We start from the raw sequence: 16,609 nt of genomic DNA on the forward strand, positions 1-16,609 counted from the left end.
GACAGACAGACAGACAGACAGACAGATACTGACAGACTGACAGACAGACAGACAGATACAGTCAGACAGACAGACAGATAGACAGACAGACAGACAGACAAACAGATACAGACAGACAGACAGACAGATAGACAGACAGACAGACAGACAAACAGATACAGACAGACAGACAGACCGACAGATAGAAAGACAGACAGACAGACAAACAGATACAGACAGACAGACAGACAGATAGAAAGACAGACAGACAGACAGACAGACAGATACAGACAGACAGATACTGACTGAAAGACAGACAGACAGACAGATACTGACAGACAGACAGACAGACAGATACTGACAGACAGACAGACAGACAGATACTGACAGACAGACAGACAGACAGACAGACAGACAGATACTGACTGACAGACAGACAGATAGAAAGACAGACAGACAGACAGATACAGACAGACAGATACTGACTGACAGACAGACAGACAGACAGATACTGACAGACAGACAGACAGACAGCCAGACAGACAGACAGACAGACAGATACAGACAGACATACATACAGACAGACAGATACAGACATACATACAGACAGACAGACAGACAGACAGACAGATACAGACAGACATACATACAGACAGACAGATACAGACAGACATACATACAGACAGACAGATACAGACATACATACAGACAGACAGACAGATACTGACAGACAGACAGACAGACAGACAGACAGACAGACAGACAGACAGACAGACAGACAGGGTGCTCGTTCACGGCTTCAGGTAGAATTAGCATCACTATGCCTCGGGACCCCGGGAGCGCGCACGTCATGTTAATGAGGGATACGTGCGCGCGTTAGGACCCGGGGAGAGTGACAAAAGCAGCGGCCGCGCAGAAAAGAGTTCACACAACTTGTGCGGACAGAGAGAGAAGATCTGAACTGAGATCAGCTCCACAGGGAGAAGCGAGGACTTGATGCAGGACTCTGTCTCTGGTGATCGGGTGACTCCGGTGTGAATGCGGGTCGAGAGCCGGGAGGATGAGGGTCACATAACTTTGCTTCTTTGGGATCCATTCGCTCAGATTCACCTCCATGAGGAGCGCGTAACCCGGGCTGACTCAGTCCGGAGCTGAAGCCCCCTCGGCCGGACGCAGGGAACCGAAGGGCCCCGCCGCGGCTCCCTCTGCCGGGATGGTGCGCCTGCTGAGCTGCCTGCTGCTCGGGTATCTGACCTGGAACCTGCGGATATCGGACGCCCAGGGGGAGTACTGCCACGGCTGGCTGGACGCTAACGGGAACTACCACGAGGGCTTCCAGTGTCCGGAGGACTTTGACACCATGGACGCGACCGTGTGCTGCGGCTCCTGCTCCCTGAGATACTGCTGCGCGGCCGCGGACGCACGACTGGACCAGGGCGGCTGCACCAACGACCGGGAGGTGGAGAACACCGAGTTTGCAGCGCGTATGTTGAAGAATCTTTGCTTCTGGGTCTTTCTTTTAAAGATCTCCTCCAAAAAAGTGACCAGGCTTCGTCAAGTGCATCTTTTTAACAAACACTTAGAAATGTAGTTCTGTTAGTTTGGGTAAAAACATGATGCACTAAGTCATTTATGACATTAAGGAAAGTTGTCTTCCACTCTGAGGTCAGAGGTCAACTGAAAACCCCTGATAAAGTCAGTGCAGAGCAAGTAACCTGAGGGTTTTAGTGCCTTGCTCATTGACACCTCAGCACATTCTCAATCTAGAACAACACTTGTGTTTTCTCAAGTGAACAAAACTTAAAGTTCTGAAGGAAACAGCATCTTTACCTTTGGGTTGTTTTGCAATGATAACTTAATATTCATAAGTGTTAAGATGATTTTTAAAAAGTTGCAGTAATTTGACTTTTAATCAATCTGTTGGGAAACTGAATATTTCAGGTGAGGTCTATTTTACAAGACTTTTTCTTTCAGCTGTCACTGTTTTATATCATCCAGTATTATTCAATCAGTCATTCAGTCAATCAATCAATGTCTCCAGCTCACTGCAGATTGTTGTCAGTGTAAAAAAGAGACAAACCCTCAGTCACTTAACAAGATAGACTTCTTCTTCTTCTTTTATACTAAACTTAATCATCTTGAGATTTGTCTCAGTGCTGCTGCAACAGTCTCTCTCACAAAGCTGAACCTTTTCTCTGCCTAATAAAAAGCTCAGTCACTCTGGCTGCTTCATCAACTCAAGTGACCAACAACATTGTGTGTTGTGACATTACTTTATTCTAACAATCGCTCACTTTAACTCAGAGGCTTTATCAGCTTGCTTTAAATTTCCCGAGCGGCTGAGTTCACAGGTTTATGACTGACTGTGTCTGTGTGCTGCACAATTTCCTAATTTTGTCCCGTCAAAATAAATAAACAGTCGCTGGTTTCCTGTCAGAGCAAAAGGCTTCATGAAGCGTAACATGAGATGTTTGTGTTTTCAGCAGGAGTTAGCTCTTATCTTTTTTTAAATTAATACGATGAAGGATTTTTACTTAAAAGACAATTTAAATAGTTTTAATCTCACTGTTTGTTTCACCTGTAGCAGCAGAGGAAATGGTGACTCTTTAATTTAGCCCTATTTAATGTCTTATGAGACAACAACTCCTCATGTGGACACTCACACTCACTGTTGTATGAATTGATGATCAATGATAGTGTTAGTAGTAAATCACAGTTGTAATTATATAAAACTTATCCTCATAGGTAAAGTTGTTGAAAAATAAAGTACATGAGTAAATACTTAAAATATTGTGGAGGATTTCAAAGTAAAGTGTGACAGTGAGAAATAAGTGCTTTGATTGAATCAAACGTTTTAAAAACCTCTGAACCCTCTGACACGTGTTTGATTCTAACCTGCCTGTGTCTCCTCCGCCCTCAGAGCCCATCTACGTTCCCTTCCTGATGGTGGGAAGCATCTTCGTCGCCTTCGTCGTGGTCGGCTCTCTGGTGGCCGTCTACTGCTGCACCTGCCTGCGGCCCAAGCAGCCGACCCAGCAGCCCATTCGCTTCTCCCTGCGCAGCTGCCAGGGCGAGACCATCCCCATGATCCTCACCACGGCCCCTCCGAGCCTCCGGGCCCCGTCGCGACAGTCCAGCACGGCCACCACCAGCTCCAGCTCGGCCGGAGGAGGAAGCTCCATGCGAAGATTTTCTCTCGGGGGTCAGGGGGGGCAGCAGCAGCAGCACAGCTGCCTGGTGTCTGCCACCATGTCCTCGTCAGCCTCCACCCCCACCCAGACCCCTCAGACTCTGCCTCCTCCTCTACCTCCCCCCTACACATCCCCACCCATGCAACATTCGCTGCCCTCCACTCACACCCAGCTGCAGCTCCACCAGACCTCCATCCCCTCTCACCCCTCTCAGAGCGCCGGGTTCCTGTTGCCGCAGCAGTACTTCTTCCCCCTGCAGCCAGACGCCTTCACAGCAGCCAAGAGCTTCGCTGACTTCGGACAGAGCTGACACGGCTCCCAGGAGGGGAAGTAGAGGGATTACACGATTCCTGGACGGTGGGTGTGAGCTGGCGGGGGTTTGAATCCACTGCAGCACAGCTGGGCTGAACGGACAGAGAGCGACAGTGATGAAGTAGCTGCTGTGGTTGGACGCTGAGGCCTGAAGCTGTTCCTGCTCTGCAGCTTCACAGTTCAACAGACCCAACCATTCTGAATCTTATGCACTTTTATATCATGTTGTCAAAAGATTTCTGTGGTCGACGTTTTATTTTTTTATACATAACATTCCTCAAGGTGGAATTCTGAGGCTGAAATCTTGCCAGTTTATCTCACACCCTCCTCTCCAGCAGAAGAAGTTCAGGCTCCGACACTGAGACTCCTCTGACGTGATTAGAGATATTCTGTCGTACATGTTGGAAACCAGGGAATTAGGATCTTCGACAATCGCAGAAACCTCTGAAAGACGAGGCGCAGATTCACCGCTGTCATTTTACTGTGGAGGAAATGTGGACTTTTATATAATGTGGTGCAGGTACAATTTACAGCTCAATAAAATGTTGCCTCTCAGTAGCTCCCGCTCGCTTGCGTTACATTTTTCGACTAACAAGCATTTGTCCGGAGCGAAGCGTCATCGCCGCTCAGACAGCGAGGAAACCGGAGCAGCCTCCTACCTGTCGCTCGCTCCTGCGCCAGACTTCACAGCAGGAATGCAGCGATGAGATGAGTCATTGTCAGTGTTCAATGAGCATGGCATGGTCACAGTGTTAGAAACAACTGGGTCCAGAAATAGAGGTTTAGGTTGCACCAACAGGTATGAAGACAAGCTCCACAAAGACGCTTCTGTTCGCTGATTATCTGACCGTGGAACAGGTTTGGCATCTGTCTCATGAAATCTTGTGTGTTCAGGGTTCCTCTAAGATCTGTTATTATCCATCCACTGTTTCTACCACAGAACACACCTTCAATGATTAGTATGTAAGCGATTCACTTCCTCAGCTCTCGTTAATACTTGCGGTCGCCTGTGTCAGATTTCACACTTTGCTTTTAAAAGGAAAACGCAAGTTAAGTCGTGAACACGTTTTCTGGACATTCCCTGAATCTCTGGGAGACGTGTTATCTTTTGTCTTCGCCGGGCCTCGGGAAAAGTTTCAGATTTCCTTTTTTCCAAGTGATTCACGAAGGTGGAAGTTTCTCCGATTGTTTTTCTTCACACTGAAACTTCATTCTGTCTCATGGGTTTAATTGAAATGCAATCATTTTTCTAGTCTGAACCTAAACTCTTGATTCCTCTCAGAGAAACGCTGACTTACATTTAATCACTGTGGTCGTAAAATCAAGAACATTTTGAATATACAGCAGATTCCTCACAATCATCACAAATAAAACTGAATGATTGTTTTGATACAATTTCTTCATCCTCTATCCTGCACAATATCAATAATTATCATCAATAGCAAAATAACCAAAGTTCAATATATGATGGTTTAGAAATTATGAAACATCATTTTTCAAAGTCAGATTCATATAATATGTTTCTGTTTATGAAGTTTTTGTTATTCTCTGCTCTCAAAGAAAAGTTAAAAACTATAAAAGAGGACAACCTTCTCTCAGGAGTCTTTAAACTTAAATATTAACATTTATCCTCATAATTATCGTTAATTAATAATTACTTATCCATAATTAAATTAGTTTTCATGGTCGGTGTCAGGCAGCACATTCCTGCCTGGATTCAAATGTTTCTCAAACACAAGTGATCCACAGGAGACGATGCATCAAATGGTCCAGTGTCACGGTTTGTGATTTTATCTCATTGTTCACTCTCTTCACTCTGGATCAGAGCTCAGAGTCAGTAGAATCCTGACCTCATTCTGAAAAGCAGATTGTTTTGGTCGTGATGTTTTACATGAGTTTAAATGGAACGTTCCATTCATTTTCCTGTTCACGTGTTATAGAGCTTAGTCTGATTAATGACTCATAAATATTACGTCCTGACGATGACTTGAACTCAGGTCACGTGTCATCATGCAGTTGGTAACTGTAGTATATCGCTGGGAAAATTCCAATAGGTCGTTATAATGTGATTAAGACGACTTACACACGTCTACATAATGCGAAGATCAGAAACTCCACTTGCCTTCATTTGGTTCAATCAGAAAATGTTGTTTACATGGCAGTGTTGTATTCAGTGTTAACTAATCAGGTTAACATCAGAATATTAGTTAACATGCAAACTGGATATCTCTCAGTGCTGCTGCTACTTCACATTAAAAGCCTTGAACTGGCCAAACACAGGGTGGCTTTTATTGTGAAACAGACACAGGAAGCACAGAGTTAGCAGAAACCACGATGTTCATCATAAATGTGTCGAAGAAACACGGGAACAGCAACTTTCCCGCACCAGGTAAATAACATGGATCAGACACAGCAGAGAAAACAAACAGCTGCTCTATCCATGACAGCAGCGGAGTAAAGTAAAAGTACCACATTAACTCGTCTACTTGAGTAAAATTACATAAGTACTTGCTTTTAAATATACTCAAAGTATGAAAAGTATAAGTACTTGCCAAGTGCATCACTCTGCTACATCACTGAGGCAGTCTGGGCGGGGACTTCCTCTGAAACAATGGTTGAAGGAGGCGGGCTCTAACGTTACCTGCCTGCTCTGATTGGATCATTGGACCTATTCCCCTCGCGTTACTGGTTACTTTAAAACATATTTAAAAAAGCAGTGTAAACATGTGCATTGTGAAAATGTAGTGCACTAGAGAGTACAGATATTCAGTGATATATGTGGTGTAGTAAAAGTGAAATGTACCCAAAAGTAAATCTACTTTAGTGGAGTACAGCTATTTGAAAAACTTAGTTTAGTTTACAATAACAAGGTAAATGTACTTATTTTTTATGTCCTACCACTGATCCACGAGTGTCATCAAATTGACCAGGACTGATGTTGTTCAGTTTCTTCAACTGTCCTTAAAATGTTTTTTGTATGACCAACAAAACCAATGATATTTAATATCCAACAATATATAAAGCACAATAAATAAATGATTAATAGTGAAACAATGTTGCCAGTAGACTTTCTCCTGTTGAGGTAAATGAATAATTATCCTGGCTTGAAGTCTTCACAGCATCTGGAAGCTGTATTCCCCAAAAATGCTGCTAAAATACTAAACAAGAAAAAAAACTTTCCTTTGATTTATTACAAACAGAACCTCATGAACTTGAAGTCAAAAACTACGTAGGTCAGTTTTAATCGTCTGTTAGAGGAACATGTTTCTGTCTGTTTGAGATCAGGGACTCAAGCAGAAAGCTAACCACCATCACAATAATAAATAAGGTCTATCAATATAATTAGTTTTTCCTGGATGCAGGCTGATGTTTCCGTCTGCCTTTTCCTGTTTAGCTTCTCTATCCTGTTTGTCGCCACACACAGGCACAAGATGACAACGATTACAAACCCGCAAATACACACAAGAAAAATCAGAAGGGACGTCCACAATGTTCCTCCATCGTTGTAAAGTTTATTTCAGTAGTCCTTCATGGCAGTAAAAGACAACACGTATAAGTTTGCAGTCCCAACATGCAGAACAATCATTGAACAAAATAACAGAAAAGAATATTTAAAATAATAAAAGGTGCAGTTTTTTCCTCTTTTGTAAAGTGATCAACACTCGAGAAAGAATCAAAAGTACAGTTAACACGTCAGAGAACAGTTTGTGTTTTCCATTCATGCAGCCCACGACTTTCACAGACAACAACGTGTGTGTTTTATGTTTTCTGGGAAAAAGTAAGCAACAGTCCAAGCCTTCCACAACGACAACATCCACATTCAGCGGTTTGGAAAGTTTCGACAAGATGACGACCGATAAAAAGTTTTAACATTAAAGACCAGCAGAGGGAGGAAAAAGAAATCATTAACCCCCGAATAAACTGAGAAACACAAACGAGCTTTCCTGTCCAGTAACACTCAGAAGAAATCATTTACCTCAACCAGAGAACACCAGATGTCCACTACTGGAAAGGTACATTGAGCTAATTGTGCAACATCTCCTGTCAAAGCAGAGCTGAACATCAAAAACTTGCACAGTTGAGAGTCTGACTCACAAACACACACACAAACACACTCATTCATAACACACGGACACTCACACTGTCCCATATGAGCCATGCATCAGCGCACAGTAGTACACCATAGCTATACCTGGAGTCGTGCAGACGGACAAGCAAGCGTCTCTCTCATACACACTGATGCACACAAACACACACACGATAAAAGAAACCCACCAGGAGAAGTGATCCCCCGCTCTCACGTGGAAGATACAGACATGCAGTGCATACACAGAAGCTGTCGAGGCGACACACATACGCAGACACACACACAGCACATGCACATGCAGGCAATAAACTGACACACACACTCGCACTGTCCGAAATCTGATCTCCCATAGGGAGAAGAACGCAACCGCACAGACATTAGAGAGTCAATCATAAATAAATCAAGCGATAACAATATTAATATCAATAATAACAAGACATTTAAGAAAGCTCAGTCTTCTCATTCGACCTATTCTATCCTGCCAGTTTATCAGAAGAAACTAAAAAGTTACAGACGAGTCGTTACAAAGCCGGTCAATGCAAAAGTCATACATCTCCAATATAAAAATACAAATCCACAAAATAACTATAGAGACAAAGTAGTTTTGATAATGTTGTGGAGTTTTCCTGGCTAATATTTCTCTCTCCCTTAAGCTAATGGCACTTATGTTATAAGGATAAAATCTCCATTTTAAGGGAAAACACTGGCACCACCTTCAGCTTCAACAAGACCATCATCACCCGTTCACCTCCGCAGGGAGAAATCTTCAGGTTTACATGTGCCGCGCGACACAAAACTGCAGCTTTCACACTGTACGAGTGCAACACTGTGGTGGGGGGGACAGTGATTTTGTCTTCAGTAGGTGTGTGTGCAGCACTGCTCTAAGCTAGCTGGTTAAACTATTCTTGGCTATCGATTTTCTTCTAAAGAGGGAAAAGTTCTACGTAGGCACCGTCGTGATCATTGAGACAGGAAGTGATGTGTGGAATGCCGTTATTCGTCAAGAGCAATGCTTCTGCTGTAAAAACGGTGGAAACAGGACTACAGTGAGTTGCTGGAGGCAACCTCCTAAAAACTAAAACTGAAAAAAGAAACAACACCAGGCACAATATCTAACATATTTTAAAAACAAAACAAAAACAAACTGTTTTAAAAGAAGTAAAGATGAAGGCATGAGCAAATGTAAGGCTTTACACAAGAGATGCTTCCTTAAGTGCAAAAAAAGAAAATTGAATCATTACAAATCTGCTCTGAAGTGGTCAGTTCAGTGCTGTAATACACTCAGCAGTGCGATTACATTTGGTTTAAAGTTTTCCGAATTCACTAGTACTTGGATAGATTGTATATACGACTGCTCTTTGGCAATCTGTCACAAGTTCAAAACATCTAAAAGCTAATCGTCGTCCAGTGTTTAAACTTATAATAACAGTGTTTTAGGAGTTTGATTGGATTTTAAGCTCCGTGCCGGCGAGCGTCCTTAAATCAATAGTTAGGGCACGTGTCCGACAAACTGAGCGAGAACAGTGAAAAACTTCAGACCACAGACTGCTAAGAAAGCACAGTGCTCATCATGTCTGCTGGACACACAACTACAGCTGATAGTGAACACGGTTTGTTTTGTACCTTGTTTTTTTTTTCCCCCTCTCTCCCCGTTTTCAAAGATTACCCAATGTCACTTTCCTCCGTCCTTTTCATGATCATGTCCAAAATCCCCCCGTCATTGTTGTGAGGGGGGGCACACGCTCGCACCTCGGCTTCTCCCCCCTTCAGCTTCAAATACCGCCCATTACAAACGGCTTGTCGTGGCTCTGGATTGGCCAGCCGGGAACGAGGAGGCCGGCGGCTCACCACTCGTTGGTCCTCTGTTTGGTGGTGTCGTACGCTCTGATGACCTCCGACTGAGACACCACTCCGTTCTCATCTTGAGAGAAAGCGTAGCCATCTGAAAAAAGGTTTGGAGCAGTTACAACCAAGCTCATTTGTATCAGTGATTTAATTAAAAGTATAAAACATATGTATAAAGACGTAATCAAAACAACTGAATTAACAATAAATAATGAACAAAAAACAAATGACTTATCAGTTAAACATTTTTGGTAAAATAAGCTTATTTGTTTGACGTATTGTATTTTAAATAAAGTTTAAGTCTCTGTCTCTCCAGACTATAAATTGTTGTTTTTACAATTGGGCTTTTGTATGCAATGAACAGAATATAATTACTGAGCTTTAGAAGTGGGCAGGATCAAGTTTGCTTTGGATTCCCCTTGTTTCCCTTATTTATGCTAAGCTAAGCTAACTGGCTCTATCCAAAGACACAATTCTGCACCTTGAAAGCTTAGCAATGACCACAATGCACATCCCAACAACAATTCCTGGTTGAAGTTGTGTGTGTCTAAGTTATTCCTTTTGTTTCTCGCCTTTATGCTAAGATAACTAACTGCTAGCTTTAATCCCAGTTAGCTCCTCTCTTGGGGACGTTCCCTGCACAGAGCTAAGCATCTGTTTCTCTGAGAGATAAATATCGGAACATGATAGAAAAGCCCAGATGGCCGTTTAACAACATTCAGTAAACGCGTCTAAACATCTGGATGAAAAATAAAAAATTGAGTCTGTAACTGCACTGTAGAAGAAAATCAAATCATTTCCCAGGTTGTGACAGTTTCCTGTGCCGGTAGTCATCAGTTACCATCTGTTTAAAGGAATGAGCCATTTTAGATGTTTGTATTGACATTTTTCCACCAGAAAAATGACATTAAGCTCAGTGACTTGAACGTAACATTAATGCTGACACACAGACTACTGGGAAAGTTACGTGCTAAAAACTTTGAACACACGAGAGTGATGTCACTCCTCTAATATAATGAAAGAAAACAAATAAGCAATTTTACCAAAATGTTTTTTTTAAATAAATTAAATTAATAAAATTAAACAGAAAATGAAGTTAAACAACAGATGATCACACTGCCCTAGGATCTATCACCTAAACTCTCACACTGGGTTCCTTTCTGACCTTTGACCCCTGACTCACCTTCAGGTGTCAAATGACTCGGTCAGTACCTGGAGGCCAGCGGGCAAGTTCAAAGGACCCCGCTGAGATGAGTGCATTGTGGGGGAATAACAGCGCAACATTTCATCATTTCACTGTTATCTGGCTGTACTGAACTCAGCTCAAGGGCACACGGGTGGAGGGACAGGAAGTCGACAGGGGAAACAGACAGAGGAGAGAGGCGTCTATCAGGGAGCTACGGGGGGGATGAGATTGTAATTTAAAGGGTGAGGTTTGAATAATGGAAATTTTAAAAAATGTATCACACAACAACGGTCTCATCCCCACCTATGAGACAAACAAAAACAAACTGATCAGATAAAAGACAGAAAAGAGAAAAATAAAAACAGACAACCAAAATCAAACCCACACAATGATCCTCAAGTTCCTGTGTGATGCCCGACTTGAGCTCCTGATGTTACAGTTATACTTTTTAATGCTTTACAATAGACTTACTAATTGGATGTAAATCTTAAGATAAGATCTAAGGATTCTCAAGTCAACTGTGCTGATCTGTGATATTTCTCTGTCTATAATCACCCCCCAACACTGTACTATACAATCCAAGTTATAATATAAATATATTATAGTCAGTGAAGCAGCTCCTAGTTCAAAAGTTACACATTGATGAAGTATTAATTGAGTCATGACTTGACCGAGGGGTGTTTCAGGTATGTTAGTGTTTTATTTGTCGTTGTGTTTTGAGCACAAGACTCTTCCTCAGAATTCTGATAAACACAAACTGCGTCTCAATTCAAGAGCCGACGCCTTCGGAGGCTGCATCAGAAGACCAACTGTATCACAGCGAAGGGATCAGCCTGACAAAAATGTGGCCGACAAATCCGTCCTTCCGTTCTCTGTAGACCTCACTGGTCTGTAGTCCGACGAAAAGCCAGAGGAAGAGCCTTGTGCTCAAAACATCACTAGAGCGAATAAAATCCTTTAACAGTGGCTACTAGGTACTCGGTTATTTTGATGATCTAACACTTATGTGCGTTTCAAATTTGTTTGTCTTCACCTAAACAAGAAAATGTTATGTGAAAAAATAAAATACGTTCAAATGAGAAAACAAGACTTAATCCTTCTCACAGAAGCTTCACTACAAACCTTTGCTACTTTACAGTCGTTCATACATTTCCGATGATAAAGAAAGTAGAGATTTAAGACTTTATACTCAGCCCTGTTCATGCTCTATGTATTATTCCCTCCACATTAAAATCACCTCACCTCACAGTTCATATAAGCAGTCTGATAGACATTGTGACGGTTGGGACACAGTGAACTGTGGAGCTGTTTGCAGACACAATTACTTATGTGTGTTTCCTGCATCTAGTTAACGCAGAGTATTTATGAAACGGTGGGATGTGCAGAAGGCTGAAGGATGGGCTTTTCTGGAGATATAGTATGTGTAAGAGGAGGAGTAGTGCTGTGTGAACTGCTCCCCTGACAAGGGAATGAAATCTTATGTGGATAAACTAACAGCCTCCACAATGAGGCACGCTTAGAAAAGACAGAAAGAAAGAAAGAAAGAAAGAAAGAAAGAAAGGGAGCAAACTTTGGTGAAACTTACGGAGCAGGTTCTGCTGCATGGAGTCGGACCGGTACAGACTGACTGTGCTCTTCTTAAAGACGTTCTTCAGGAGCTGGGCCCTCTCCGTCAAACTACACACACACAGATACAGAGAGAGAAACAGAACGTGGCAGTGTGTTAGCAGCATGCTGAGCACCACAGGTAGATTTAATGACCCATACATCACGACTCTGTCCAAGCACCTCCGGAGCTGAAGGACCTGCCAACTGCTCTACCTGCTGGTACAAACACCATGTAGGGAGACAAAACCCTGGAGATCCGAGGGGAAGAACCAAGTGTGTGTGTGTGTGTGTCAGCATGTTAGCCAGAAGGTATTCATGTACAGTAAAGCTGACATGTACAAGAGTCTTGTGCACATACAGTACATACACGTCTTTACATGTATATATGCAAAATCACACATGTGTCTGTGTTTTATTTCTGGAGGTGTCAGAGAGTATGTGTGTGTGAGTCTGGGACAGAAGCCAGGCAGCAGGATCACTTTCAGCCAGCAGGAGATCTCACACTGATCTGCTCCGTGTTGATTCCTGCTGCCGGCCTCAGACCCCAGAGAGCAGAGCCGACCTGCTTCAGCCTAATACCTTCCTTTTTTATAATGGACGGCTTTAATACAGGAAGACTGCTGATCTAAAGCGAGACCTTCGCTATTTGTGGAGTAAAAAAAACAATGGGGACATCTCAGTAATCTCGTCTTATGACATGATTACTGACATTAGAGTCAAACTCCTGCAATTTATTAGCAATTTTAAGATTTCTCTCCTGCACACAGGAATATTTTTGGCAAAGAAACTGCGAGTAATGGAGGCTATTTACGAGGTTATAGATGATTACACTTCAAGCTGTTCTTGAGAATTTGTTGAGTCAGTGTTTAAAGTTGGGTAGATGCAAATATCGCATTGCATAGTTTTTCTCTGGGACCAATTCTGAGATGACATAGCTGTTGAGGTGGTGTCCAGCAAACAGTGTGAACTTTGAAGATAAGTGAAAACTTTCAGAGGAAGAGGATGGTAGCCCGCCCCGAACATGTTGTTCTGTTTGCTCCTGTTAAATGTTTTTTTTTTTCCAACTCCACAAGTGTTTGCTGTTTGTGGGAACTATTGGGTTTCTCCCTTGGATATTTTGAGGTCTCGACCATACTTTGTGCAGTGCCTTGGGATAATGTATGTTAGTAAAAAGGAAAACGGAATTGAAGAATACTACAATTTGGATTTTTCTGGATAAAACAGTTTTAGATACGTATGATAAGAATATAAATTGATTTTCTGGCATCCTTCTATTGACTAATCCTTGTCTTCAAGGTTACAGCTACTGTACAGTGAAAAATCTAATGTTTGTTGGATAAATACATAATTTGCTTATTTACTTGCTGCTGTTGAAGAAGCTATTAACCATTTGTGAGTATTGGTGAAGGCGCTGTGTTTGATAAGCTTCGAATCAGTTTGGTCTTTTTGTTCATAATATAAAGTGCAGTGTTCATTGATACAAAAATACTGTAGGTATATATGTATTTATAAGTTCATTTTCACAAAACACAATTTTTCACAAACACAATTTATTTTTGGCCCATTCCGAAGCAAAACGTCAGATAAATAAATTGATATAAATTTAAAATCTTGGAGCAAAAACAGGAGTGGTGAAGTGTTGTGGGACTGTACCTCTTTCCATGCACTACAGCTCCAGGATCTTTGGACAAAGCTTCAAGCTCCTGCACCTCATCCACCAGAGTCTTGAAACACACTTTCTTCACCCTGTAAATTAATTCATTTTAAAAAAAACATACAAACATAATAACATGACAGATGCCTTCATCGACTGACACCAAAATACCCAACAGACTGATTCAAATGACTTTGAACACATCAGGAATTATAACTTCTAGCTTTGCAAATTGCTCCTGACGCCTTGAATCTGCTGTGAGCTGATGTCGACCAGACACAGGGCAGAGGAAGAAGTCTCAAGTGGAGTGTTCACAGAATGGAAACGCTGCGCTTCTTTGAAAGTCCGAACAACAAGCCCTTCCTGTATCAGATGTGTATTGGAGTGATGAGCGAGGAGAGCAAAGAGAGGACTCACACTTTGTAGGCCACGTCAAAGGTCAGCGAGGTGATGGGGATGAAGAACAGGCCCATCCAGAAGACGCCCGAACTGAACATCATGCTCGCCTGTCACACAAACACACAGACACACAAGCACGCACACACACACAGAGAGAGATACACTTAGTCTCAGGTCACTGTAGACAATTCAAAGTGCAACAGCAGAGCAGATAAAAAGAAGAGCTCTTGAAAAGAAGGAACACCTGATAAAGAACAGCCATTATCTTCCTCTGTGGTGCCACATTGTAAAAAACAATGCATGACACAGGAAGCCCATAACAAACAGTTATATTGTGGAAATAAAGAGGAGATGGGTCTAAACAACTTGGTCAAAGTGGGTTAATCCTCCGTGACTAAATGATCCCATGTTTGTGTTTGGATCCCCTCCACCTCTGCGCCCCTCAAGGCGGAGGAAATACCTGTGAAGTATTAAGACAGTGGTATCTCTTTCACAGGAAAAACAGCCTCACTGTGTGCTGTGTACTGTCCTGTCAATATCACAGGAGACACGGGACCATGATCTGAGCTGCTGCTAGAGATACGATCAACACAATAACAGCTCGGTGTGTGGGTGTAAGTGAAGCATCAGAACTGTAATTAGATTTTGAATTAAGGGTTGAAGCTTCCTACTCATAAGTTCCTATTTGATCCACTTTAAATGAGCAGCAGAAACAACTCTACATCCCACGGGCTGTTTGTTTTAAAAGTTTTTGTCTTTTTGCACATATGGGCAGCTGCAGCTCGGCTCTGGAGGAAGAGGTGGTCGTCCACTAACCAGAATGTCAGTAGTTTGATGCCATTCGCACTCAAAAGTATCAAAATTATAAACCCCAAATTGTTGCTGATGGCTGTCGACATTGTATGAATGGCTATGATAAAAAAAAGCACTGTTTGAATGTGTGTGTGTGTGTGTGTGTGTCTGTGTGAGTAGTCAATAAGACAGGAAACGCAATATATAAAGTCCATTTACCACACATTATTCTATTTTTGAAACTATGAACATTTTTGTGTTACACAACTATCAGTATTTCTCTGCGATTACAAAATAAATGAACGCTGTAGCTTTTTACACAACGTTCACACTGAGTTCATGAGCAAAATAAATCTACAAATGCGACAGATGTGAACCTCAATGAGACTCATTTATCCTGCTGGAACAAAAACACGTTTGGATGTAATCCAATGCAGATTTACATCAAGTCAGACATTGTAAGAAAAAAAAAGCCTCTTCTCGGTTGGAAAAATACGATTCATTAGGGGCAGACAGTTCCCCGTAATGATTGAAATTAACAGTCCCAGTGCAGCGGCTGAGTCGGGAGGCTGTTTTGGGTTGGGAGTTGTGATGAGACAGTGGATCATCCTGGTGGGGGTGAAACATTTCAGCTCTGTGTGAGGACAATGTTTTCTTTGGCTCAATGCTCTGAAACTATCTGTCATTACATGTCAAAGTGCAAAACTCGTGCTCCTTGCATTGTAATGTGCCCCTTGTTTAAACTGCTGGGGCCCCTCAACAGTGTCCTTCCTGTAATGTGACACAGGCAGGGCCCTTAGGATGCACACACATGCAGATCAGTGTCAGAACTATCAAAGCGCTCAGGTTTGCTCAAATTAGTTAATCTGTTCACCATTACCTGCATATTGACTTTGATGTCTGACAAAACACTGGGAAAAGAGGAAATCCCAAATGACAGGAAATCAAAAAATGGCTTTTTCCTACAGTTTGAGATGGAACGTGGATGAATGGAGCTTTTCTGTGTCGCCCTGAAGCTGAGAATGTATGACATGAAGGAAAATTGCGTCAAAGCATGTGATATTTTCACTTCAATTTTTGAAATTATGCAGCCTTGGTGGAAACGTTTACCGTTTCTTTCTTTAGTTTTAAAAGTAATTTTAATTATTTTCGTTTTCATCCAGTTTATCGTGCATTTTAATGGCTGCATTTAAGCTGTCTGGAAAGTCTTTTGAAAATAAACCACGGATGTATGCAGTGCATTTTAAATTAAAGTCAAATGAGCTCAAAAAAATAAACCATCTTAGTCTTTCACAAGTTCAGTCTATGAACAATATTTATATATTGTCATACATACAAATGTTCAATAACTCATGATAGCATGAGGTAGATCTATCTAGCTAAGGTCCACAGAAACCATAAGAGAGTAACAAAGAAAATAAACTACAATAATTCACTGTGAGTTCTTTAATTTGACGTCAACGTTTCAGCACCCAAACAAATCTGCCTTGCTACAATCAACAAATGTTTGTCTTCAGGCATCTGGAAAGGCTCCATGACTATAAGCAAGGGGCAGC

The 16,609-nt window shown here is 42.0% G+C and overlaps 2 protein-coding genes across 8 annotated transcripts in view; one reads left to right on the forward strand and one right to left on the reverse strand.

Annotated features, from left to right (window-relative positions):
• Nucleotides 1–884: 884 nt before the first annotated feature.
• On the forward strand, nt 885–4,040 carry shisa3 (shisa family member 3). Its single transcript, XM_020085433.2, has 2 exons — nt 885–1,463; nt 2,900–4,040. The coding sequence occupies exons 1-2, from the start codon at nt 1,193–1,195 to the stop codon at nt 3,478–3,480; spliced, it is 852 nt and encodes a 283-aa protein (XP_019940992.2). The 5' UTR covers nt 885–1,192; the 3' UTR covers nt 3,481–4,040.
• Nucleotides 4,041–6,972: 2,932 nt separating this feature from the next.
• Nucleotides 6,973–16,609, reverse strand: part of atp8a1 (ATPase phospholipid transporting 8A1) — a 97,865-nt gene continuing 88,228 nt past the window's right edge. For 4 of the 7 annotated variants that reach the window (XM_069531041.1, XM_020082869.2, XM_020082894.2 and 1 more), the window contains 4 exons: nt 14,280–14,368; nt 13,862–13,954; nt 12,186–12,277; nt 6,973–9,511 (listed from right to left, as the gene is read on the reverse strand). In XM_069531041.1, coding sequence (XP_069387142.1) covers nt 9,414–9,511; nt 12,186–12,277; nt 13,862–13,954; nt 14,280–14,368 — 372 coding nt within the window. In that variant the 3' untranslated portion in view covers nt 6,973–9,413. Of the gene's footprint in view, nt 9,512–10,597; nt 10,660–10,686; nt 10,904–12,185; nt 12,278–13,861; nt 13,955–14,279; nt 14,369–16,609 lie in introns of those variants that run through there. The other 3 variants (XM_069531042.1, XM_069531044.1, XM_069531043.1) reach the window with 3 other exon arrangements.

This window comes from Paralichthys olivaceus, chromosome 9, assembly GCF_024713975.1.
Source record: "Paralichthys olivaceus isolate ysfri-2021 chromosome 9, ASM2471397v2, whole genome shotgun sequence".
NCBI lineage: Eukaryota > Metazoa > Chordata > Actinopteri > Pleuronectiformes > Paralichthyidae > Paralichthys > Paralichthys olivaceus.

Coding starts and splice junctions, on each gene's coding strand:
- shisa3 (XM_020085433.2), top strand. CDS start 1,193: ATGGTGCGCCTGCTGAGCTGCCTGCTGCTCGGGTATCTGACCTGGAAC. Junction 1,464..2,899: donor GAACACCGAGTTTGCAGCGC/GTATGTTGAAGA, acceptor CTCCGCCCTCAG/AGCCCATCTACGTTCCCTTC.